General features: G+C 45.4%; 1 protein-coding gene across 1 annotated transcript in view; it reads left to right on the top strand.

The window, feature by feature from the left end:
* Positions 1-23488, top strand: part of NIN (ninein) — a 99269-nt gene that overhangs the window by 24796 nt on the left and 50985 nt on the right. Inside the window, exons 5-7 of the mRNA XM_079767563.1 lie at positions 6017-6198; positions 20107-20146; positions 21983-22173. Of these exons, the coding sequence (XP_079623689.1) occupies positions 6017-6198; positions 20107-20146; positions 21983-22173 (413 nt within the window). The remainder of the gene's footprint in view (positions 1-6016; positions 6199-20106; positions 20147-21982; positions 22174-23488) is intronic.

Genomic DNA, 23488 nt, shown 5'->3' with positions numbered 1-23488 from the left:
TATATTCAGAGGCCTTGGGCCAGGCCCTTCTGTTTTTAAGAGTTATTATACACAGAGAGCCCAACAGGCGTGTTCTGCTGCCCTCTCTTTGGTTAAGTAAGATAAGGAAGAATTGTATCTGTGAGATGCAACCAGTAAAGACCGGAACATTTCTCCATAAATTAAAAGCAAAATAGCCCTGGCCGGTGTGGCTCAGTTGGTTGAGTGTCATCTCATGCACTGAAAGGTTGTGGGCTTGGTTCCTGGTCAGGACACATGCCTGGGTTTTTTCGGGTTCTGTCCTGGCTGGGGTGCATACAGGAGGCGACAAATCCATGTTTCTCACATCAATGTTTCTCTCTCTCTCCCCCTTCTTCTCTCTCTAAAACCAACAAAAACTTTTTTTAAAAAAAGCAAAATAAAACCACTACTACCACTGTCACTACCAACAACAGAGGAGAGTGTGGGGAGTCAGTTCATGAGGTCAGGGGGAACAGGAAACGCTCCCACCCAGTGGTGGTCAGGTAAAATGGTAGGACCTTCTGGAATTGTGAAAAACATTAGGCACCAAAAACTATAAAAATGCCTTTGGCTAATTAACGGTACTCCCAGATTTTCTACTATAGAAATAATTTTGAGTGTGTACAAGGACATGCATATAAGGATAGTCATTTAAAATAGGGAAAATATATATCCAGCATAAATATTTGATAATGGATTGGTTAGGCAAATTATGATGCATCTGTATAATCAAAGACCAAGCAGCTATTAAACTGCTGTAGAAAATACTTATTATTATGATGACTTTACTAAGCGTAAAAAGGCAATCTTTAAAGAAAATATATGATGTGTGCAAAAACATATTCGTATTACTTAAAATGAAATCAGTACGGGTGGTGAGAATTTTTATAATGAAACAGTTTACTCAGGAGTTCTGCTGATGTTGTAAGTTTATTTCAACTTCAGTGTATGAGAAGGTTTCAAACGGGGAATGATCGATGATCGTTTCTACAGGGAGTGTTAGAGCTTTTGCTGTGTCCCTTGCACATCAGCCCACTGCCGGAGGGAAAGGAAGAGAAAATGAGGGCAATAATGAGAGGGAGGCAGCTCTAGTTTCTGAGATGAGGGACTGGATAACGTCACTATGCATTTGCCACTGACCTTACCTACTACACAAAATGAGGTCAAGGAAACTTGCTGGGAGATTGAGGGCTGTGAGATTCTCCCTGACTTCGCTGCACTGGGGCCCCATGTGGGTGCCCTCCCTGATCCCTGGCTCCTCCTGGGAGAAGGCTGGAGAAACAATCCTATCATCATCATCATCATCTACTCAAAAGAGTTTTCTCTGGACTGATCTTCACCTGCAGTCACCCTCCTGCGATGCTAACCTTCCCCTCCAAAATCCCTCCCAGGCAAGGCCTTTCTGAGCCACCGCCATTACCTTTATGTCTGGAGGCAGCTGTGTTCCGGCACGATGCATCGTTGAGACTGATAGGAACTGATGCCTTTGCATCCAGGGAGGACCTGAAAGCATCAGCAGAGAGGAGGAGCTGGGAGCACTGTGGCATGGGCCTGGAAGCTGCTGCCCCAGAGGGCTGTGTGCACACAGTGGGGGGTGATGACCTTGTCTGCTGAGGACCTCCCGAGGGGCTGGGAGCACGCTGGGAGGCAGAAGGAATGGCGGGTCGTGCCAGAAGACTTTTCTGATGTCCTTTTTATGTTGTTCGTTCTCTCTTGGCCTTTCTCTTCCCCTCCCCTCCATGGGACAGCCCCCACCTCACTTCTTTCCACCATTCCAATTCACCTCTACCCTCCTCGCCTCCTTTCCCCTCTCCCCACTTTTCCTTAACCTCTTGGTCTCCTCCCCCATCTGTTCCTCCTGGTCTGACTTCCCCTGCCCTCCGTTAGCCTCTGGGTCTCTACCCATCTTCTGTTCTCACCCCCTTCTCTGTCAGTCTCCATCTGTCTTTCTATCTCTCTCTGTCAAGCGTGTCAAACTCGCAGTCCATGGGCTGCATGCAGCCCACATGAACATTTTTGCAGCCCAGCCAATATAACAGTATGTAAGAACCGTTTTAATAAAAATTTTTAGGAACAAGGAATTTTGATTTTAAAAAAAATGATAAAATATCCATATTATTCCTCAATAGGTATAAGATAGCACCATGGCAGGTGTTCCGTAACCATGAGCTAAGTGACCCGGCCTCGTACCGGATGCATCTTGAAACTCTGCTTTCACTTCCCATAATGTGCTCTGGATGCTGCTTCATTCCAGCTCTTCAGCTTGTGTTTTTGTACACAGAGCGTTGATTGAATGACTGGTGTTTAGGCTTTCTGGTAACTGTCTCAGCTTCCTCTGGGGCCCTCATTGCTTTGCCTCTGGCTTCGGGAGAGCTCAGCATTCCAAGTGGCACTCTGCGTCACCCTGGGGGCTGTGGCGGTTCTGGGAGAGGGCACTGCTCCGTCAGAGTCGGGGAAGGAAGGGCATCGGGTCAGGGTTGGGGTGGGGGAACGTCAGTCATTTTCCCTGCCTGCAGCTGGCTTATCCCCTGAGGCTTATCTCACTGACACTGTATTTCAGTTTTTCTCTTATTGTAAGTACGGGACCTTCTGGTCACAAGTCATACCTGAGCCAGGTGGCCCGTGCTGCTCCTGGAAGGTGAGCATTATCACAGGTGCCTCTTCTTGGGACAGATGAGACGTGGAGTGAAGAATGTGGTGTCTGGGCATCGAGATTTTGTTTCATTTCTAAGGCTAGAAGGAATGGTTTGGTGGGTTTTGTTGTTGTTGTTGCTTTGTTTTTTGTCTTCTGAATTCTAATTAGATTTTTTAAATGTTTTGCCCACCTGCTCTTTAGAGACTATGAGTTGCTTCCATATTACTCCAGAAGTTTTTAGAAATTGAATCAAACCAACTGTTTGGTTTATGGAATAAAGCCTAGACCATCAAATTAGGTCAGGTAGGATGCATCTCATAATAAGGTCTCCAGGGTGACATCCAAGACTCCTCCAGGCAGGCAGGGTTTGCCTGCTTTCCTTCGAGGCCCGTTTTTATGTGTAAGTAGTGATGACAAATAGGAGACATGGAAAATGGGGACGTAGGGGAAATGACGTAGACGCGTGACAATCCAGGTAGGATTATGAAGATGTTCAAGGAAATGAAACACCCAGAGCAGGGCACTCCTTTATGATTGTGTTTGTCCCACTGGTGTTTCCCCTCTCTCCTTGGAGCTCATGATTGGAGCAGTTACTTACAGTTATGTCAAGGGGAGCAAGAGGATGATAAAAGTGTTCAGTATGAAACCCTGAACTGTGTATGTGACATCTGGATGCACTCATAAAATACATGAACTTTGCCCCAGGGCTGCGGGTTCACAAGCCATCATTGGGCATGGTGGGGGAGGGGGCAGGCACTCTTCCATTCAGGTGTGAACGTGTCTTTAGGTCCCCATGCGGCCTCCTGCTCCGTGGTCTGCCGCTGTGCACTTGGAAAGGCCTGATTGAGGTTGATAGGAGAATAATGGAGTTTTCAGATACTTAACAACAATGACTGTTGACCACGTATGTTCTCTCTGGATCTCCTTTTGCCCTCTTTTCCTTTTTTTTTATCTTGTAAGTACAATGATGCTGACACTCTGAATAGGAGAGGGATGCGTGAGTGTGTAAATCTAAGAAGTAACTTTTTCATTGGTGCGATTAGTCTCATTTATTGGTCACCTAGGTAAGTTGGGAAATTCAGTATGAGGAAACCCTAATACCCCATTTATCCTTCGTGTGTGCTAATATCCCTATTCCAAAAAGATGATACTGTTTAATAAAGTTTCTCTGACAATTGACTTTGTGATATATGTACATTCTGTGAAAAATGTTAAAGTTTGCTCAAAATTAGTAATAATAATAAAATAAATAATTTTTTAAAGTTTCTGGCAACACAAAAATAATTAAGTGAATAGATTGACTCAAAACCCACAGGATTCCTAATGGTTCACAATCCGTTACCTTCCGCTGCTTAGAAAAAAGCTGTTTCAAATCTCCCCCTGCTCGCTGCGCAGCGTGGGGTATTGAGTGGTAGACAGCTAAGGAGTTGTTTCTTGCACAGGTGGGTTTGGATTAAATTACAGCGGGTTTTCGAACATCGTTGCTTTGACCCACCGCTGGTTCTCCTTGGGGGAAAGTGCAGCGTGCATTCGGAGCTCCTGGGCCACTTCCGGCCACAGACCATGGCTGTTCCCGCACTGGGAAAACCCTGCGTCCCGTTTTCTGCTGTTACCATTTTCCCTTTCATCTTTTCCAAGCCCCCACCATCCCTAAGGGTGTATCTTGTTGTCTGTCAGTAAAATTTAAGAATATGTCATAAATTAAGGATGGTTCTGCATTGCCTCTTATCTGACTAGCATCTGTGGGTGTCAGCTGCCAACAAGTAGCTCGGGTGTCTGGGCCGATCCTGAATACTCACCGGCTGACACACTCTCTTCTGATAAGAGGTACCTTCAGATGTGCATGCGGGTTTCAGTATAAATGCTGTGTGCCTCAGTACAGCTGTAAGAGAATCGCTCGACCTAGTACAATGACTTGGCTGGGACTTTTAAAAAGCTGGATATAAATATCGCTAGAAATTATAGAGCAAGCATAAGTACTTCACTCGGAGCTCTGCTGAGCATTTTCAGGATGCTTCTGACTGCATCTGTGAAATCTGAGCTTATACAGAGGAAGGGCAATGGGGGAGGGGAGCCGAGATAGTCAAACCGGGTCACCCGTCCTTCCAGGGAAACTACCAAGGAATGGCGAACCCCTAGCGTGGTTTCAGTGATGATAAAGGAAAGGTTTTGCACTTTTCATTCTTATCTAATCAGCCACCCTCATTTTGTTGGTGTGTGTACATACCTCCTCTCCAAGTCTACATGCATGAGTTCAGCCATGTCTTGTTAGGGCTGTCATGTTCAGACAGAACAGATTTTTGTTCTCCAGAGAGACATTCTGTCTGTGTGGATGATAAGAATCAAAGTATTGCCAGTCTTTTGTATGTTAATGAAGTATTGTCTTCTCCTAATTCTGTGCAACAACAACAGAAAACAAACCTATATCTAAGGTGACATGTGCATAGAGTGAAGTATTTATTTTATTGCTTTAAAGCTGGTAAAGGGGAAAAAGGATAGTTTGTAGTGGTGATGGTGATGGTGGTAGTGGTGGTGGTCGTGATGATGATGGTGATGGTGATGGTGATGGTGGTGATGGTGGTGGTGAGTGTTGAACCTGTGACACATTATGTCAAAATGCTGAAGTCCTTTAAGGTCAAGAAATGACTCTCTCCTTATGCATAAGTCTTTTTATTTTGTACACACTGAAACTCTTAAAGAAGGAAAAAAAATAATACACTTTTCTTAATGCAGTTTCACATTTGCTATTTAATTCCACAGCGTTTAATTTTATAATGAGCTCTGGATGCCAGGTTTCGTATAGGCGGTGAGCTGTCATTAATTGATTCGGATCCGCTATGTCAGTTTCTTTGTTCTGTCATCCTGCTTGTCTGATAGATCAGAAAGGAGGATGGTTAACAAAGGAGCCACTGAGGTACGAGAGGGATGCGTTTCAGACTAGTTGGTGTGAATCCTAACTTTACAGTGCTGATGCGGTGTTGGTTTTATGACTTTCTAAGACTTCCTCCAGTGTGTCTCCTTGTTAGTATGATCGCTCCTTCTTCCTTTCATGCAAAACACCAGCTTAATAAACAGAACACATATGACCCCTTGCTTTGTCCTCATCTTCATTCCGTACTTTTAACCCAATCCGTCCCTGCCGGCATTGCCTCTCGCCCATCATGTGCAGAGAGGTACTCGGGTGCGGTAAATCCTTCAGAATTAGAAGCCGTGCTCAGCATTTGACCTGGTGGCTCACACACACCCTCGTCCACCACAGCTGGCAAATGGTGGCGGTTTATTTTGGGGCTGGTATAAGAGGCTGCGTCTGACGGCTGCGAGTGTCAGCTCAGGGCTGAGATTGTCCTGTAATGTGGCCTCAACTCTTGTCTCCTTGCCCAGACTGCTCCCTGGAAGCTCAGCCCAAATATGTCAGAGGTGGGAAGCGTTATGGACGAAGGTCCTTACCGGAGTTTCAAGAATCCGTGGAGGAGTTCGCGGAGGTGACTGTGATTGAGCCCCTCGAGGAAGAAGAAGAAGAAGAAGCAAGGTCTTCACACATCCCGGCCGGAGACCACCATGAGGTAAGGCATCGGACAGACACATCCATCCGGACCGCAGGTGTGGCTGTCCAGGACACCGCATGGCTGTGATGCAGACAGGAAGCCTGAGGGAGTTGATGGCTTTTCTCTGTTACCAACTGCTTGCTAGTCTTCTCACTTGCCTTTTGGACACACATGGCTAACTTCTCTATTGTTTGAAATGTTTTCATCCGTTTCGGCTTTGGGAGAGCTGATGTTTCTCTGCATGCTTTATGTCCATACATTTTTTTGATTCAGTTATTTTCAGATGATCTGGTGTCTGCTACTTCTAGCTGTTCTTAGAAATAGATCTCTCCTCCATGACCCTGTCATTTTCAGTGGTGAAAAGCTAACCAGCCCCAGCCCCAAACAAGAAAACAGCGCCCCTGACAGGCAGGACATGAAGGCAGTGTGTTGAGGCACTGCGAGAGCCGGCATCTTATCTCTTGTGGTGGGGGAGGCAGTTTTAAAACTTGGTTCTTGTCGCAGCTCCCAGCAGTTGCCATGGTTCTTCCTCCCAGTTCCGCGGCACCCAGCTCGTCTGGCTCTCCAGCAGTCAGACGCACCTGCCTCCCTCATCTCCCGCCTTTTCATTTTACACGTTGCCATCTTGTACCAATAAAAGAGAAGCAGTAACAACATTTTCTTGATTCTTTTTTCCAGCCCATTGACTGGCATGCCATTTATAGGACGTGATTGAATGTGTCATGCTGAGCAAGCTCTAAACACTTCTTGCACATCCCAGCTCCGCCTGGGGGTGCAGATATTTCAGATACTAATATAAACTGGAAAAGAGACCAAATGTCTGTAGATTGTGGGTTGACTGTGTGTGTGTGTTCATTTCTGTCTAACGTCTCTGTGCAGCTTACTATGACTTACAGGAAGCTTGCTCCATCAATTTCCCCAGCAATCAGACATAGAGCACCCTCTGCTTTCCAGAATGCTCACAAACCCAAAGTAACGAAAGAGCCCCAGTCCTGAGCAGAAATGAAACCAGCCACAAGTACTGCCGTTTAGATGACGCGTGACTGGTCGGCCAATCAGAAGTTTGCACCACTTTTTTAAAAACAAACAATACCCGTTCTCACCCCACAAGTGAAGGAGCAGTGTCAAACATGTGAGCCAGAACGGAAGAAAGGTAGCTAGAGAAGAGAGAGAGAGAAACCACAAAAATGGTGTCAGAGTCGTGTGGGTGAGAAGTGACAGATGAAAACAGAGAAGGCCGTGAGAAGCAAGAAGGGAAACGCCGCCTGGAACCTGGAACGTCACAGCCCTGGGGGCCAGTCGGTCTGAGGCAGCGGCTCCTTCCTGTCTTGGTTCCGTGGGTTGGGTTTCAGACCCCTTCCTGGGTCCCATTGAGAATGTAGATAGGGCCTTTTTCCCAATGAAACACATACATTCACATGCACCAACATTTAAACTGCATATACAGTTTCAGGGAGGCCAGTAATTTGCATGCTTCAGTTTTTGCAGTGTTGGTAATATTTATCTTGCTGTCAGGAAGGGCATCATTTTATTACACAAAGTCTGTTCAGTAACCCTGAGTCCTGTGGAATGTGTCTGAGACACCTCTCTATGGAAACATGGTTAAAACATGTCTTAACACTTTAGGAGGTAAGCTTTTGTTATGTGGAGAACACTTTTAAGACTGGCATCTCCCTTTTCCAGCTATTTTGAGTACCCGAAGCATTAGTGTTTGGTGTTAAGAAATTAAATGATTACTTAGTTTTTAAAAAAATATTTTTATTGATTTTTAGAGAGAGAGGAAGTGGAGAAAGAGAGAGAGAGAGAGAGAAACATTGATGAGAGAGGAAGTCATTGATTGGCTGCCTTCTGCACTTTCCCCATTGGGGATCGAGCCCGCAACTAAGGCATGTGCCCAGACTGGGAATCGAACAAGCAACCTCTTGGTTTCTGGCTGACGCTCAACCACTGAGCCACACCAGCTGGGCTGATTACTTAGTTTTTAATAAGATAGTTTCTAGTTATCACCTGGGGATACCCAGAAAGTTCTCGGGCAGAGCTGATTTTGTTGCTGGCAGTATATATCTTACAGCCTTGTTTTATCTTATCTATTGACTTCCAGTGAGATTTATTGTTTAAAAAGTGAGAGTCTGGTTTCATGTCTAAATAAAGATAAGAGTTGAGGCCTGAGTCTGGGCAAAAGATTGGAATAGAGAGGGCAGAGAAGGAGGGGAAGAGAGAAAGAGAGACAGACAGACAGACAGACATTGATACGTTGCCTCCCGCACACATCACTACCAGAGGCCAGATCAAACCTGAAACCCAGGTACGTGCCCTTGATTGGGAATGGAACTTGAGACCCTTTGGTGCTCGGGCCAAGGCTCTAACCACTGAGAACACTGGCCAGGGCGGGTATGATCTTTTGATGCTAAATATAGAAGCTTTGGTGTCCAACTACCCACCGGCAACCGAATAGCTAACAGAGGCCTGGAGGGGTCATTTCTCTCATGGTCTGCTTCCCGAGGACTTCCGCCTCCACTTTGATGGCCTGTTATGTCCTCCCCAGAAAGCCTCCAGGAGTTCCAGTTACCGCCTCTCACCCTGTCTTTTTAAATTCGGGAATGTGGACTCAAACCGAAGCTCCTCGAGCTGCTTTCTTGCTTAAAAATGAAGTATTTGGGGAGCTGAAGGGAGCCTGTCAGTTTTCAGATCAATTCATCACTTTAAAAAATGAGAGCGTCCCATGTGACATTTTGGATGTTCCTGTTGGCACTAAGACAGGCCAACCCCAGCTTCGTGCCGTACCCGTGGTCGTAGGTCACAGTCACGGATACCTGCCGCCTGCTGGCAGTGTCACCAGTGTGTCCGTCCATTGCAGACTTCTGGGCCCGGATAGCAGACCTGTGTCCTGGCCCATTTCCAGAGTAGCCTCAGTTTGGCCAGCAGAAGTCCACGCTCTGGGCAGCATGGGCAGCATGGGCCTGTGTGAGAATACCCTCGTCCCTCCTGCAGAAGCGGTTCGGGTCTCCTCGGAGTGCCTGGTAGCCCCCAATGGGGAAGCCGGAGAGGAAACCATTCTCAGTGACCTGTGGGATTTATTTATTCTTAATTTATAAAGAGTTCAGAGTCTGTCAGGCGTTCTTTGTTGTTCTGTTGACTTCTTTTTTCTCCTTCTGGTTGCCTGAGGCCCTTTGGTCTCCTGCCCTTGGGTGTTAGGAATTTATTCCTCGGTTGTGTTTTTTATCAGTGGCTCACACTTCCTCTCAGTGCCACTGGGCAACACCGAGGGAGGGCGGGCTGGGCCTCCCCCTCCCCCGCGGGACTGTTTCATGAGAAGCAGTCAGGCAGAGAGCTGGAGACGGGCTTCTCGGTTTTGATCGTGCGTTTCCTTTGACTCCGGATCCTGGCTCAGGGGCCATGGGACTCGGGGCTGCCTCCGGGCTGCAGTTTCTCCTGCTCTCTGACACGCCTGAGGTTTTTGATGAAGACTAAAGCACCCGTACCTGCTGTCAGAAGTTAAATTGGGGGGGTGAGGGGGGGTATGGCTGTAGCTAACCCAAGAGACTAATTTTAGCTCTAGGGTGAATCGAGTAATTATTTTACGTATCTGAGGACTGGGTAGGGGTGGGCAATGGAAAGGAACAGTGTCACAGGCACCTGTAAAAGCTGTCCTCGTGGTTGGCTCGCTTCCTTCTAGGAACTCATCCTGTAGGGATATGTGAGCAGACAGTCAGCTGAAGGGATAAAACAACCCCCCCTCCTTCTCTCTAGGGCTATTCCACAACAGGGGAGTTGCTAAAGACTGACAGTTCATTCCGAGGCTCCTGGGTTAGTGGTTCAGAACCTTTTTCTGCACCTTTCCTCGGAAGGCCTTCTCCCACCATGCCTATGACAGAAACTCCAGGTAATTCTCAGTAGCCATACTCCTCTGCGTCTCCCTGTAACGCCACCCTTCCCCTCCCACCCAAGAAAACATAGACACGCAGGCCAGGGAGAGTGGTGCTAGGACAGATTTTATTTTTATATACATTTATTTTTAATGTAAGTGCATGTGACGCTCCAGGCGTCCTCGGTTACAGCGACTTGGAACTCCTCCCGTGGCGGTTGGTGGTGCCCCGTTGTGGTCGGGAGCCGTGGGTGAGAACCTAGCGTGGTTAGTCTGGAGTGACAGATGCTCCACCACGTGGCCTTGACTCTGAATAGAATAGATGAGAATAAATCTTGTTAGGAGGTGGTGTTGATCATATGCCACTTTTGTTTCAGTTCACGTATGTTAAAGCCCTAACAAATAGTAAACATTTTATCGTCTTCATCCTACCCTTCCCCTCCCCCAGCTTTATTTAGGCAACTGGATTCTTTCCTGCTGAAACAGGAAATATGTAACCTAGCTACTAAGCATGCCTCCCCTACCAAGTTTAGTTTACAAGCCCTTAAAAGCCATTCCATAGAGAAAGACCACTGTTATCTACTCCGTTCTCAGCCCTGAAACGTGTATTATGGAACTTCATTTGGAAGCCCTGGAGCAAAATGTCCTAATTCACCAGGGACAGGTCGGTTCCACCTCAGGCTGAAACTGGCCTCCACCTTCTAGCTTAGTGCATTTATCGGGCAGGTGGATCCCTTGGGAGTCTGACCTCTCGTTCTGGGTGGTATTGAAAGGAAAGTGGTGATTTTTTTCTCTTTTCATGGGGTCATTTTCACTCGAGGCAATTCAGCTGGACATTCTATTCTGAATTAATCCACACGAACAAAGGGCACATTCTTGATGCCGACGTGTAAGGTGTGATTAGTGAGAAGGTTTTGGTTGTCATCATTCTTGCTTCACGTCATTAAGAAACAGAAGTGAGTTTTTTAGGTTCTAAAGAGTACATTCCCCACCCCACCCCCCGCCTTTTATATGCATATATGCAGTGGCTACTAAACTGACCTTGAGTTTTATGTTCATGCTTCTTCTAAGGGTAGGTGGTAGGGGGCAGACAAAACAAAACGAATCCTCAATTCTGTTCTGTATCAGTCAGCCCTGGTAGGAAAGGTTGTTCCATTAATACAATTGGGGCAGGGCCACTTTGCTTTCTGCCCTGGTTGAAAACAGGGGACACCTTGTTAACTGTTTTCCTCCACAGGAATAAATCAGGTCTAGTAAGATTCTTATCAAGAGCAAGAGGCTTTAAACAATTATTTTTTCAACTGTAGACAATAATAGTGTAAGCCAAAACCCTGCAGTTTAAGTGAGGACCTGGGAGAAAAGTTAAAGCCAATTGCTTCATTTGCCCAAGAATGGACAAGCAAATTAAGTCTTTGTGTTGGGACTGTGGGGCTAGGAGGATGGGAGACAGTGGTGGTTTAAAAACTTAAAAAAAAAAAAAAAGCTGATTTTACTACTCTACATAAAATCAAACTTCTTTAAGACATGTGAAACTGACTTATAGTCCCCTTATGTTCATTTTCATATATGCATAACTCTGCAGTTAAACTTTATGAATTATTCATTTATATTGTACAGAGTAAATATTTAATTCTGGAACAAAAATCTTAATAACTGGGAGAAGTTCTGCTAATAGCTTTTGTAGTTGAAATGCACCTGTTTTCCCATTACTTCCATAGCATTTTTTTTTTTACGTTCTCTTTCAGACAGTTTTTTAAAAATATGTTTTTATTGATTTTTAGATAGAAAGGGAGAGGGAGAGAGAAACATCAATGAGAGAGACATCCATCGGCTGCCTCCTGCACGCCCCCTATTGGGAATCAAGCCCACAACCAGGACATGTGCCCTAACGATGGGATGATGCTTAATTCACTGAGCCACATCTGCCGGGCCTTAACATTCCATAACATTTTTGGTTTAGTCTTTTACTTTGACAGTCTGTAAGCAGTTTCAATATTATTGTCATTTATTTCCATCAAACGATATGATATCACCAGGATACATTTTTTATTCATGGAATTCCAGTGTTTCCCTTTATATTTCTTAAGTCTGATTAGATCATCTGGCTATTCCCAGAAATGAGACACTCATCCAAGATGCAATTGTAGGACATTTGAAAGTGGTGTAAAGAAGCCCCTACAAAGCTAATAGGGTGTTGAGGCTTTCAAGCTTTGCTGTTCTGGAAAGTCTTCCTGACTTGACCCTAAAGGGAATTCCCCTGGAGTCAGCCTCCACCTCGTCCACCTTCCAGGTCAGCGGTTTCTAATACTTACTTTCTAACTAACACAGACAGCCAATCAAAAACTGACAAGTTAACTTTAATGATAATAGTAACATTTTCCAATTACACACCATTAAGGGTTTTCCAAATGGAAAAGCAGTATTCACACTGTCAGTTGAGAGCAACTCTGATGAGCAAGATTCCATGAGCAGATGTATTTTAAAAAAAGAAAAAAAAATCCCTTTCCTTTAAGGTCTTTAAAGTCCTGTGAATCAAAACCAGTTTCCAGCGTTGGTAGGAGAGTCGTTAAGAATAAAACTCTTTTTAAACTGAACATTTCTCCACACTGGCAGCACCGAAGGCTCGTTGGCATCTAACTATGTGTGCATTTAAAAATCGTGCATTGATTCCCGTTCTCAGCACTGACTTGTAACGTTTCCTTGCTTTAAAAGATAAAGGCACTGATTTGCATTCTAGAAGGGACGGCCCTGCCACTGAGCCACTTGTCCCTGGTTCTGAGCGGAGATTAGGAACTGGGCTGTCAGGGTCTCCACTGACCACTTTGCCTTCAAAGGTGAGACAGCGGGGAGCGAACCAAAGCCCCAGGAAGTGTGTTCCTGCAGAAGTAGTGGCCAGTCCTGCTGGCACACTCGGTTTCCAGGGCCTGGCCCACTGCTTATAAATAGTTAGGGCGTAAATGCCATAGATGCTATGTTTTTAAAAGCCCTGCAGTTCTCATCATAAGCACCCTCCTAAACCAATTTTTGTGCGTGTCTTATTTTCCCAGAGACTCCTTTGCTTAGCTACTCTTGTAAAACAGGCCCTACAGCTCCGTTTGTTTGGGGAGCTTTGCTATTCTAGTAAATTTCCTTCCTCTTCTTTCTGGGCTTGCTAGGCTTTCCCCTTTCCAAACCAAAAACAAAACAAGACAAAAAAAAAACACACACACACAAAAAAAACCCCTGCTTAAAGCTGTTGAGATCAGCTCAGCAACCTCTGCTGGGAAAGAATAGCCCGTGTGTGCCCCCATAATCGTTTTAATTAGCCATACATTCTGCGGGGCACAAGGTCTGCCCTGGAGCAGATGGTTGGTGGGGGCTGTGACTGGGCTATTGTGGGCAGAGGCCGTGCCAGGCCCACAGGCTGCAGATGCTGGCCTGGCCTCGGCGCTGGAAGCCCGGGATCCAAGAGGCCCGGGCCATCTGCTCCGCAGTCCAGCCAAGCAGGTGTCCCTCCGAAGAAAGCATTCCTGAAAGCAGTGCCTCCTGCGCGGCCCATGTGTGCGGGGCAGCCTCGTCCAGCTGCAGGGAGCTGGCCACAATGGCCAGCAGGACACGAGGTGCACAGCCCGCGGGGCTGAGGCCGGCACGGGGCTCCCTTTGTCTGCCTGAGGGGGGCGGGGCTACAACCTCTGACCCTCTCCCCTCTGTCTGCTCTCAGTGGGGCTGTGGGCCAGCCCGCTTGGCATGGTAATGTGGAAGCGCAAGCAGCCCCTGCCTGCTGTGGCCACCCAGGGGACGCTGTCCCACATGGGACGGGCCCCGGGGAGGCCCTGCTCCTAAGCTGAATCAAAAGTTGATTGCTTCGCCGAAACCGGTTTGGCTCAGTGCATAGAGCGTCGGCCTGTGGACTGAAGGGTCCCAGGTTCGATTCCGGTCAAGAGCATGTACCTTGGTTGCGGGCACATCCCCAGTGGGGGGACGGGTGGCAGGGGGTGCAGGAGGCAGCTGGTCGATGTTTCTCTCTCATCGATGTTTCTAACTCTCTAGCCCTCTCCCTTCCTCTCTGTAAAAAAATCAATAAAATATATTAGAAAAAGAAAAAAGCAAAGTTGATTGCTTCATCGAAACGTCCATGCTCAAAGCTGTCATTTCTAGAGGTCTCTTCTATGCTTCTTCTTAAAGCTGACATTGGTCTGTCTGCTGTTTCTGTCCTCTGCCTTTGGCCTAGTTTGAACAGCCAGGTGTAGAAATAGTCGTTATAATATTTATTTACTTAACAGACACTTAGCACTAATTTGTACCAGGCGCTGTTTTAAGTGCTCTCCAAACATGAGCACACCCTCATAGGTGGGCATTGCTGTTTACTTACCCAGGAGGAAACTGAGGCACATTGGGCGTTAGGTACCCTGCCCAGGGTTGCTCAACCAGCCTGTGGTAGAACTGAACTGAAATTGAACTCGGGGAGTCTGGCTCTGGAGTCCAAGCCCTTCACCACATCATTGTTCTGGCTGCAATAATAACAAGAGCAAACATTTCCCAGTGCCGTGCCCCCATTAGCTGTGTGTTCCCACTTTGCAGATGAAGTGAGGGACTGAGGGGTCACACAGAACGGCGAGCCAGGCGGACGGTCTCTCAGCAACCCCTAGTGCTCACGCATGCCACCGTTTTGCCTCTGGCGTTGGGAGTAAATCCCTCAGAATTAGTCTTTTTAATTTATTAATATCTGTTCTTTCTCTGGTGAGGGGCTACATGAAATTTTAAGGGAAGAAATCTAAAATCCTTTTTTTGTGTGAATTAGTACTGGAACACATCCCAGCAATTGCCCCTCCCTTTCTCTCCATTTTTCCTGAGATTTTTGTGATTATCTTCCTTCCAGTGCCCCGGCTGGTCTGTGTCTCCAGGCCACCTGCCAGGCTTGCACTGCCTGGGTAAACCAGCAGCAATTAAACGACCTTGTTCCGGAATGATGCCTCCTTCTATTGGTGTTGTTCCAGTAGCCCAATGATCTAATCCCCCAACCTTTTAACCTGCTTCTCCCCCCCCCCCCCCGCCCCGCCCCCGCTTTTTAATTGGAATTGCTGGCTCCAGGCAGTGAGAATGAAAATAAATGAGCTGTGAATGAATTGAATCTCCTCCCCCGCCCCCCCCCCCTGCAGCCCCCCATTGCCCCATTGCAATTTAATAAACGGTCAGCCACCATGTGCTTACCTCCCTCTTTATCGGGATGGCAAACTCCCTCTCCAGTTGAGGTGGTCTTGGAATGAAAATGCAGCCATTAGCATAAGCTTGCTTCTCCCTATCAGGGCTGCTCCTAGCTGGACCTATGTTTCTCCCACAGGGCCAGGGGAGGGATGCTTGGGAAGTTGTTACCCCTAGAGATTTTAAAACAAATTATCCCTTACGCTGCCACCCCTGGCCCTAAGAGTTTGTGTGAAGCCCTTTAAGCTGCTGGTGCTGCCTGGGGTTTAGAGGTTTTGCTGTTCCGAGGCCATTGGGTTAGGCCCGTGGTCGGCAAACTGCGGCTCGCGAGCCACATGCGGTTCTTTGGCCCCTTGAGTGTGGCTCTTCCACAAAATACCACGGCCTGGGCGAGTCTATTTTGAAGAAGTAGCGTTAGAAGAAGTTTAAGTTTAAAAAATTTGGCTCTCAAAAGAAATTTCAGTCATTGTACTGTTGATATTTGGCTCTGTTGACTAATGAGTTTGCCGACCACTGGGTTAGGCTATCTTAAGAATGCCTCTTTTGGATGGTCATGGTCACAGTCCCCAAGGTAGGTCTCAGATGAGTGTCCCTGATCTTTCCACACTCTGTCAGCTTAGGCAGCACTGGTTCCAGCAGGACTCACCCCCTGGACAGCTCCTGGGCCTCCCACCACGCCGTCTCTCTGTCAGGGGCCCACAGTGCTAGAGGACATCGCAGGTACTGCATTGTGGTAAATACAGTAATTTAAGGGAGAGAACTTTCCTTTTCTCCCACCCCCACGTCACAGGAAATTCATTCAGTGAGAAGTTGAAGAATAGTGAAGTTGTACCTATTTATGTTGCATAAACAACATTTATAACAGTAAAGGAAATAAGATTGTTTCTCGTGTCCGTCAAGCTAATGTATCCACTTCATTGTCTCTATTTCCTTCCGGTCTTTGTCTAATTGTATAAATATTTTTGCCAGCGGTAATATTAGTGTAGATAGCATTTTTGTTATGGTCTTCCATCTAACATTTCATAAGACATTTTTCCATGCTCCTACATGCTTTTATGATTATTCTTTTAATGACTACGTTATGATAGATCATTACACTTTTATGCCCCAGTATTGAATATTTAAATTGTTTTCAATATTCTGCTCAAAAAAATGCTAAATGTATGTACTTATGTCTATGTTTTTATTCTTCTTTTGGTTTTATTACCATATGAAATTATTGAGTTAAAGAGTATGCATATTTTTATGGCTTTTGATACATTAAGTCATTTGCTTTACTAAAAGGGTAATATCCATTTACCCTGCTACCAGTAACATATAAACAGGCCTATTTTAAATTATGGTCTTGATGGTAATAGGAGTCCCATCTTACTTTTCTAATTCAATGGGAACCAAATGATCCCTTGGTTTTCATTTCTACGTCTTTGATTGCTGTGGAAATGAGCCTTTCCCTGGGGTTTAGGAGGTTGCGCTGTACCTGATGCCACTGGGTTAGGCTATCTTAAGAATGCCGCTTTGGGCATTTGCTCAATTGTGTTGCCTCTTATGCAAAGTGTCTGTTTGTATTCTGTGCATATTTACTGGAGACTTGGCATTTTTCTTACAAATTGATACAAATAACGATACCTTCCCAGGGCTACCCAAATTAATGCTTTAACCCTTTGCACTCGCTTGCTTTTTTCTCGATTCCTGCTACCGATGCTAACCGTGTCGAGTCACACTCGACATCCGAGTGCAAAAGGTTAAGTTTAAATGAAAAAAATTGTAAACATACATTCAATATGTATTGCATAAACACAGGTCCAATAAAAATAAGACTTTATATAGTGCTTATTATGTGCCAGGAACAATTCTAAGCATTTTACCCAGCTCTGTGAAATATGTACTACTTTATTCCCATTTTACAGATGGGAAACTGTGAGGTGAAAGAGGTTAAGAGATTTGTCCAAACCCAACCTGGTAGGTAAGCCAGGATTCAGAGCCTGGCAGTCCAGCTCCTACGTCCGTGCAGTAACCCCCACAACTCAATCTCTTATTAGTTAGGGGTGAGAGTTAGGAAAAGAAGGTGCGGGGAAGTACCACCCTGGGGATTGCATCAGATACATGCACCCGGTCCCATAGCCTCAGGAGATGTTGGAGACAGTATAGTATAGCCTCTTGCTCCTCTGAACTAATTGCTCACTGTTTTAAAATGCATTGAGAAGTGAGAAAATTTAAACAATAAACGTTTATGTAGCAAGATGCACACCTTGTTGCTTTAGGAATTGTTACCAAGGATTTTTTGAAGGTGTGTTTGCATTTTTCCAGCTGTATCCAAGCGCGGCTCCCTTTATTATTCATATCCAGTAATATTCATTTTGCCATTTCTCCTGTCAGTTTGTGCTGTTTAAAACCATCCCCTGCTTGTGATTTGGTAGGTTTTATTTTAACCAAATCATTCTTAGACCATAGAAACCTATTTTTATTTGTTGTAGGTGGATTTAATCGATTTAGGGTGTGTCCAACTTATAATATTGAATGAGTTTTCACATTTGGAGTGCCAAAGTAGTATGAGAATTTAAATCATTTGCTCTGAAAAAATAAAAATCTATATATGTAAAAGCCTAATATGCAAATTGTCCCTGCAGAAGTTCAACCGGGAAACCGATCGCTTTCTATGACGTGCGCTGACCACCAGGGGGCGGCGTGGAATGAAGGAAGGCCCCGGCCAGCAGCCAGAAGGCTCCTATCGACCCTGATCACTGGCCAGGCCTAGGGACCCTACCTGTGCATGAATTTCAAGCAACGGGCCTCTAGTAAATAAATAATTTGCTCTGTTGGATGAGGAAATAAATAGAGAAGGACAGACAGGCAAGATGCTTTTATTAATGGGACTTTATTGATTTAAAACTTTCAATATACAAACAGTTAAGTACTTCCCAAAAAAATATCGGAAAATCTATGGAGGACTATTTACTCCACTGCTCCCTCCCCACACCCACCATTCGTGGACATCCGCCAGGTTGGATCTGTCTTTATGTGGAAATGTAGGCTGATAAAATTGTAATCAAACAAACAAGCAAAAATCACATTACACCCTAATTCAGTTTCCACAGATACCATGTGTATCAGTGACTTTCAGTTGTAACCTGAATGAGTTGTAGTGAACTTATATATTTTGAGTTATTGCCTTTTGATGTCTTTTCTGTAATCCATCTCATCATTGTCAGTGTGTGGTTTCAGTTCAGTGTGCAAAATATGGGGAACTCTCTGAATTGGTGTTACCTTCAGTATGTTTTTAAGTAAAGTATGGAACTGTGACGCCCTGTTGGATGGCTGTCCTTCATTTAAGAGGAGAGGACTGAGTGTCAAGAGGAACAAAGTAGGCATGCTTACTCATATCAACTTGCACTAGCTACTGAAAGTCAACCTGCACACTGCCTGCCGTGAGCAATCCAAGCTCTGGAGACAGGAGTAACGAGGCTTCTTTTCCTGTTGAGTTTGTTTCAGGATTCTAAGAAATCGGCCAGCACAGAGAGTGGGCTTGGTAACACGTCCAAGGCAGTTTCATTGGTAAAGTTGGCTCTTTGCTGAGACAGCAGCCAGGTTTTGAAGGGGGGGGGGGGGGGGGAGTGATACACCTTTTTTTTCCTCCATGAGTTTTCCTGCCATGGTTGTAGAACCTCCCAAAAGCAGTGATTAGGCAGCTCACTAGTGAGGCCAAGGCCACTGCGGACCTACTCGTTGCCCGTGGTTGGAGCAGACCTGTGCCGTGTTGGCCAGTGGAGCAACGCCTGGATTGGGGTTCTGACTTGTGTCCTTGGCCAAGTGCAGTTGTGCACCAGCCCAAACCACAGCTCTATGCTGTGACGTGGAAAAGACCCAGGAGCAGTAACATAGCATATGCTAAGGGGGTAAAATGGCTCGGGTCAGACAAATGTCACTGCTTTTAGTGTAAGTTACTGGCAATGTACATTTGACCTTTCTAGCCAACCTCTTTTTGGGTTGCATCTGTACCCTCTTACTGTGCCACCAACACACTAGGCTCATTCCTGCCTCCATGCTTCCTCAAACAGCAACTGCTCCTTACTTTTCACGTGGCTGTCTCCTGCTCCTGCTCATCCTTCAGGTCTCAGTTTAGACCCGTGGTCGGCAAACTGCGGCTCGCGAGCCACATGCGGCTCTTTGGCCCCTTGAGTGTGGCTCTTCCACAAAATACCACGGCCTGGGCGAGTCTATTTTGAAGAAGTGGCGTTAGAAGAAGTTTAAGTTTAAAACATTTGGCTCTCAAAAGAAATTTCAATCGTTGTACTGTTGATGTTTGGCTCTGTTGACTAATGAGTTTGCCGACCACTGGTTTAGACGATTGATTCTTTAGGAAGTCTACCCAGATCTCCCAAGTCTGAAGGATCCCGTGTATCCTCATAGCATCTTGAACTTCCCCATCATAGCTCTTAATATACTACTGTATTGTACCTCCTGGTTTGATTTTTTTGGTTTTTCTTTTGTTTCGCCTGCATGTCTGCATTAGCATGTAAATTTCTCGAGGCAAGAAATATGTTCATCCTCTTCATAGTTGTAGTCCAAAGATGGAGCAAAATCCCTGGCACCCAGTACACATCTGTTGAGGAACACATTCATCCATGCATGCATGCAAATGCTTGTTGGTTGGTGGGATCTGAATGTTTGCTCCGGCGTGGTTTTATTGGTTGTGGCAGATTGTGCTGTGGAATAAGTGACTTCGCAATCGTGAAAGGCAGTTCCTTGGTGAAACGCCACGGAAGGCTGTGTGGTGTTTCTTAGGAGGCCGGTTGAGGAGGAAGCACTAGGGGGTCCTGGATCTGTGACTCACGCAGATGATGCTTTCAGGGGCACTGATCTTCTTCTTTTGCCTTCTCTAGCACTGGAAGACGCAGCCCAGTGAGGAGTACGAAGCAGAAGGTAGGAGCTGAGTGGGTGTCAGGGAAGGAAGCGCTGCCGTTCACGGGCATTCTCCACACTCCCCTTCCTGCATCTCCTGGTTTCTTCTAACAGCCTTGCCTGCTGGAGGCCAGCTAAGAAGTAACCTTAAGAACAGCAGCAAGAAAAATTCACTCCCAATTGATAGTTTATAGTTCTAAAATACCAACTTTTAACATCATGCAAGATAGGAGAACTAAGACATAGAATTTCACTATGGTTAATTACCCTCTTATATAGACTTCGAAATTAATCTGTAGCTATCCTGAATTAAATAGTGACCTATCTCAGGCGTCCTCAAACTACGGCCCGCGGGCCACATGCGGGCGTTTTTGCCATTTTGTTTTTTTACTTCAAAATAAGATATGTGCAGTGTGCATAGGAATTTGTTCATAGTTTTTTTTAAACTATAGTCCGGCCCTCCAACGGTCTGAGGGACAGTGAACTGGCCCCCTGTTTAAAAAGTTTGAGGACCCCTGACCTATCTCTTGACAAGTTTTAGATGTATTTAAGAAACATCACTTGAAACATGTATGGTTTTATTAAGCACAATGTCACCCCCAATAAATTCAATTAAAAAAAAAAAAAAAAAAGAGCCATCAAAACACGTTGATCTTCTGGCCAGCAGATGGCACTGTGGGTCAGCTGACAGAACCTCAGCTGGCTGCACAGACTACCCTGGCAGGCTATCTGTACTTCAGTGCAATTACAGCGTGTTCTCCAGGTCTCCAGCCTGGACACACACAGCAGTAATGGGCTTAATCTCTTCAATAAATAACACTAAATGCTCTTCTCAACCCTCCCAGTTCTTCCAGGCACACAACATTGTGCCAGTGATTGTCTCATGTTTAAGTAATGACGTTAAAGGCTCTAGTAAATGGGTGAGTCGAAAATGTAACTAGATGTGAGAACTTTTAATAGAAAATAAATTTTGATACTTAAATAAGTAATTTTATCCATAATTCTTTACATAGAACTTATCCTTCATATAGAGATAATGAATAACTTGCAGCTCACAACCTTTTATTCTTTGGAGGTGGACTGTTTTGCCAGTCAAAATATTGATAGGTGTAAAGATTTTGGAACAAACTAATCTTGAGACATGATTGTTTCATTTATATTTATCATGAAATTATTTTCTTCTCAGTAAAACCAGTGCCAGACTAGACTTTCTAGTGCTTAGACTAGACAGAGTGGAGGTAATGGAAGCCCTCGTTGAGGTGGGTGGGTAAAGCTCTGTGGAATGCCTCTCACCCAGCCTTCTCTCCCGCTGTCACCAAAGCCTGAGGCTATACATGTTTTCCGTTGTACTGAAGCAGGACTAGACCCTTGGCATGGCTGCACGAGAGCTGCTTCTTCCACGGGTATGTCTGCCAGTGAACAAAATAAAAAAATGCCTGATTGCCCTAGGTCAGTGGTCGGCAAACTGCGGCTCGCGAGCCACATGCGGCTCTTTGGCCCCTTGAGTGTGGCTCTTCCACGAAATACCACAGCCTGGGCGAGTCTATTTTGAAGAAGTGGCGTTAGAAGAAGTTTAAGTTTAAAAAATTTGGCTCTCAAGAGAAATCTCAATCGTTGTACTGTTGGTATTTGCCTCTGCTGACTAATGAGTTTGCCGACCACTGCCCTAGGTGCAGCCCGAGAACCAGTGGTTCCATTGCATTTGAACTTCAGAATTAAATCAAAATGGAATCAGCATTCATAGTCTTTTTTTTATCATTTTTACTTTCAAAAAAGCACTATTTTATTTTTCTTTGAGAATAGGTCTCTCTCTTTGTAATCCCTTTGGAGACAACACAATGTATGCTTTTATTTCAGGCCAGCTAAGATTTTGGAACCCAGATGATTTGAATGCCTCCCAAAGTGGGTCTGCCCCTCCCCAGGACTGGATAGAAGAGAAACTGCAGGAGGTTTGTGAAGATTTGGGGATTACGCGTGATGGTCACCTGAACCGAAAGAAGCTGGTCTCCATCTGTGAGCAGTATGGTTTGCAGAATGTCGATGGAGAGGTGAGCCATGCATCACATGTTTATTCATGAACAGTCATCACCATAAACGCTCAGCTGCCCACAGGCTGGGAACAGCCATGGTTTGGCTTCCTGCAGTATGTTACAGAGACTTCCTTCTCTTTTTTTCTGGGGAGTCAGCCACGAAGATTCTGTCCTGGAGGAGCTCATGCTGTGTTGTAGAAAAGAAAAACGGACAATAGCTGACACCTACTGAGCCCATACTCCATGCCCCTCACTTTACCCCATACTATAATATTATAGTCAGGAGTCTGGTACAGCCATCATGTCAGATATATAGGGTGTCCCCAAAAAAATGTCTACACACTTTAACAGCCGGTAGCTCAATTTTGAAAATGAAATGTATCTTAATAAACACTGCCTTTATAATTATTCAAAGTGTATGTATTCATTTTGGGAACATCCTATCTTTGTAGACATGGCATTCATGAGTGTGAATGTGGGGAAGGTGTGGAGGAAGGATTGAGCAGGCAGATTGGAGTTGGGGAAATCATTTGAAGGCCAGGCTGATGAGATTAGGTTTTTGGAGCGGTCCCAATACCAGCCTGGGTGCTGCAGCAGACTACCATATAGGAAAAACTGACTTGCTGAGGGTGGTCTGGGCATCTTCCGGGGGCGTATTGGAGTAAAGAGAGCATCTGGTTAGAAGACCAGCTAGGAGCCATGATACTGTTCTAGTCATGAAGAATGGAAAAGGGTCGCTCGGTGGTTTTGAAGATACACAGGAGAGAGTTTGAAGGAGCGCCCAAAACTCTTGTTTAGCAAAATTGTGAGCTTTGCATTTTCTGAGCTTTGCATTTAAGAAGAGAACAGGCAGGCCTGGGCACAGTAATCGTTTTGAAACGTAAGAATATACATAATTCCAATATATGTCTTTCAAAGAGCTGAAAAAAGGGATTGGAGGGACTTAGAGGTTAGGGCTCAGTTGTAGCTTTGGGAACCTTTGATTATAATAATATTTGAAGCCTTGCTGTCTGTTTGCTCAGGGATCAGTAGCATTTCCTAGACCAGAAAGAGATTTATCATCAAAGCTCCCAAGCAGCCTGGCTTGCGGAGTTCTTTTTCCCTTCTTCCTTGTGTGTGTGACCATTATACGCCGTTTGACTACCTTTTTAATGATTTCTTTTTCAGTGGTGGCTGTTGAGTCATAAAATTAAATGCATCCTCCTAAATTATAAACCAGCGCAGTATGTACAGTCTTAGGTTGTTTTTGCCAAGAAATAATTGCACAAGCATGGGTTATTTATCCAAGAACAACTCTTGGAACAAACTGCAGCCACTTGCGGGCAGTTGGTCT

The sequence above is a fragment of the Cnephaeus nilssonii genome (genome assembly GCF_951640355.1).
Source record: "Cnephaeus nilssonii genome assembly, chromosome: 4".
Lineage (NCBI taxonomy): Eukaryota > Metazoa > Chordata > Mammalia > Chiroptera > Vespertilionidae > Cnephaeus > Cnephaeus nilssonii.
This window is presented reverse-complemented; position numbering and strand designations above follow the sequence as displayed.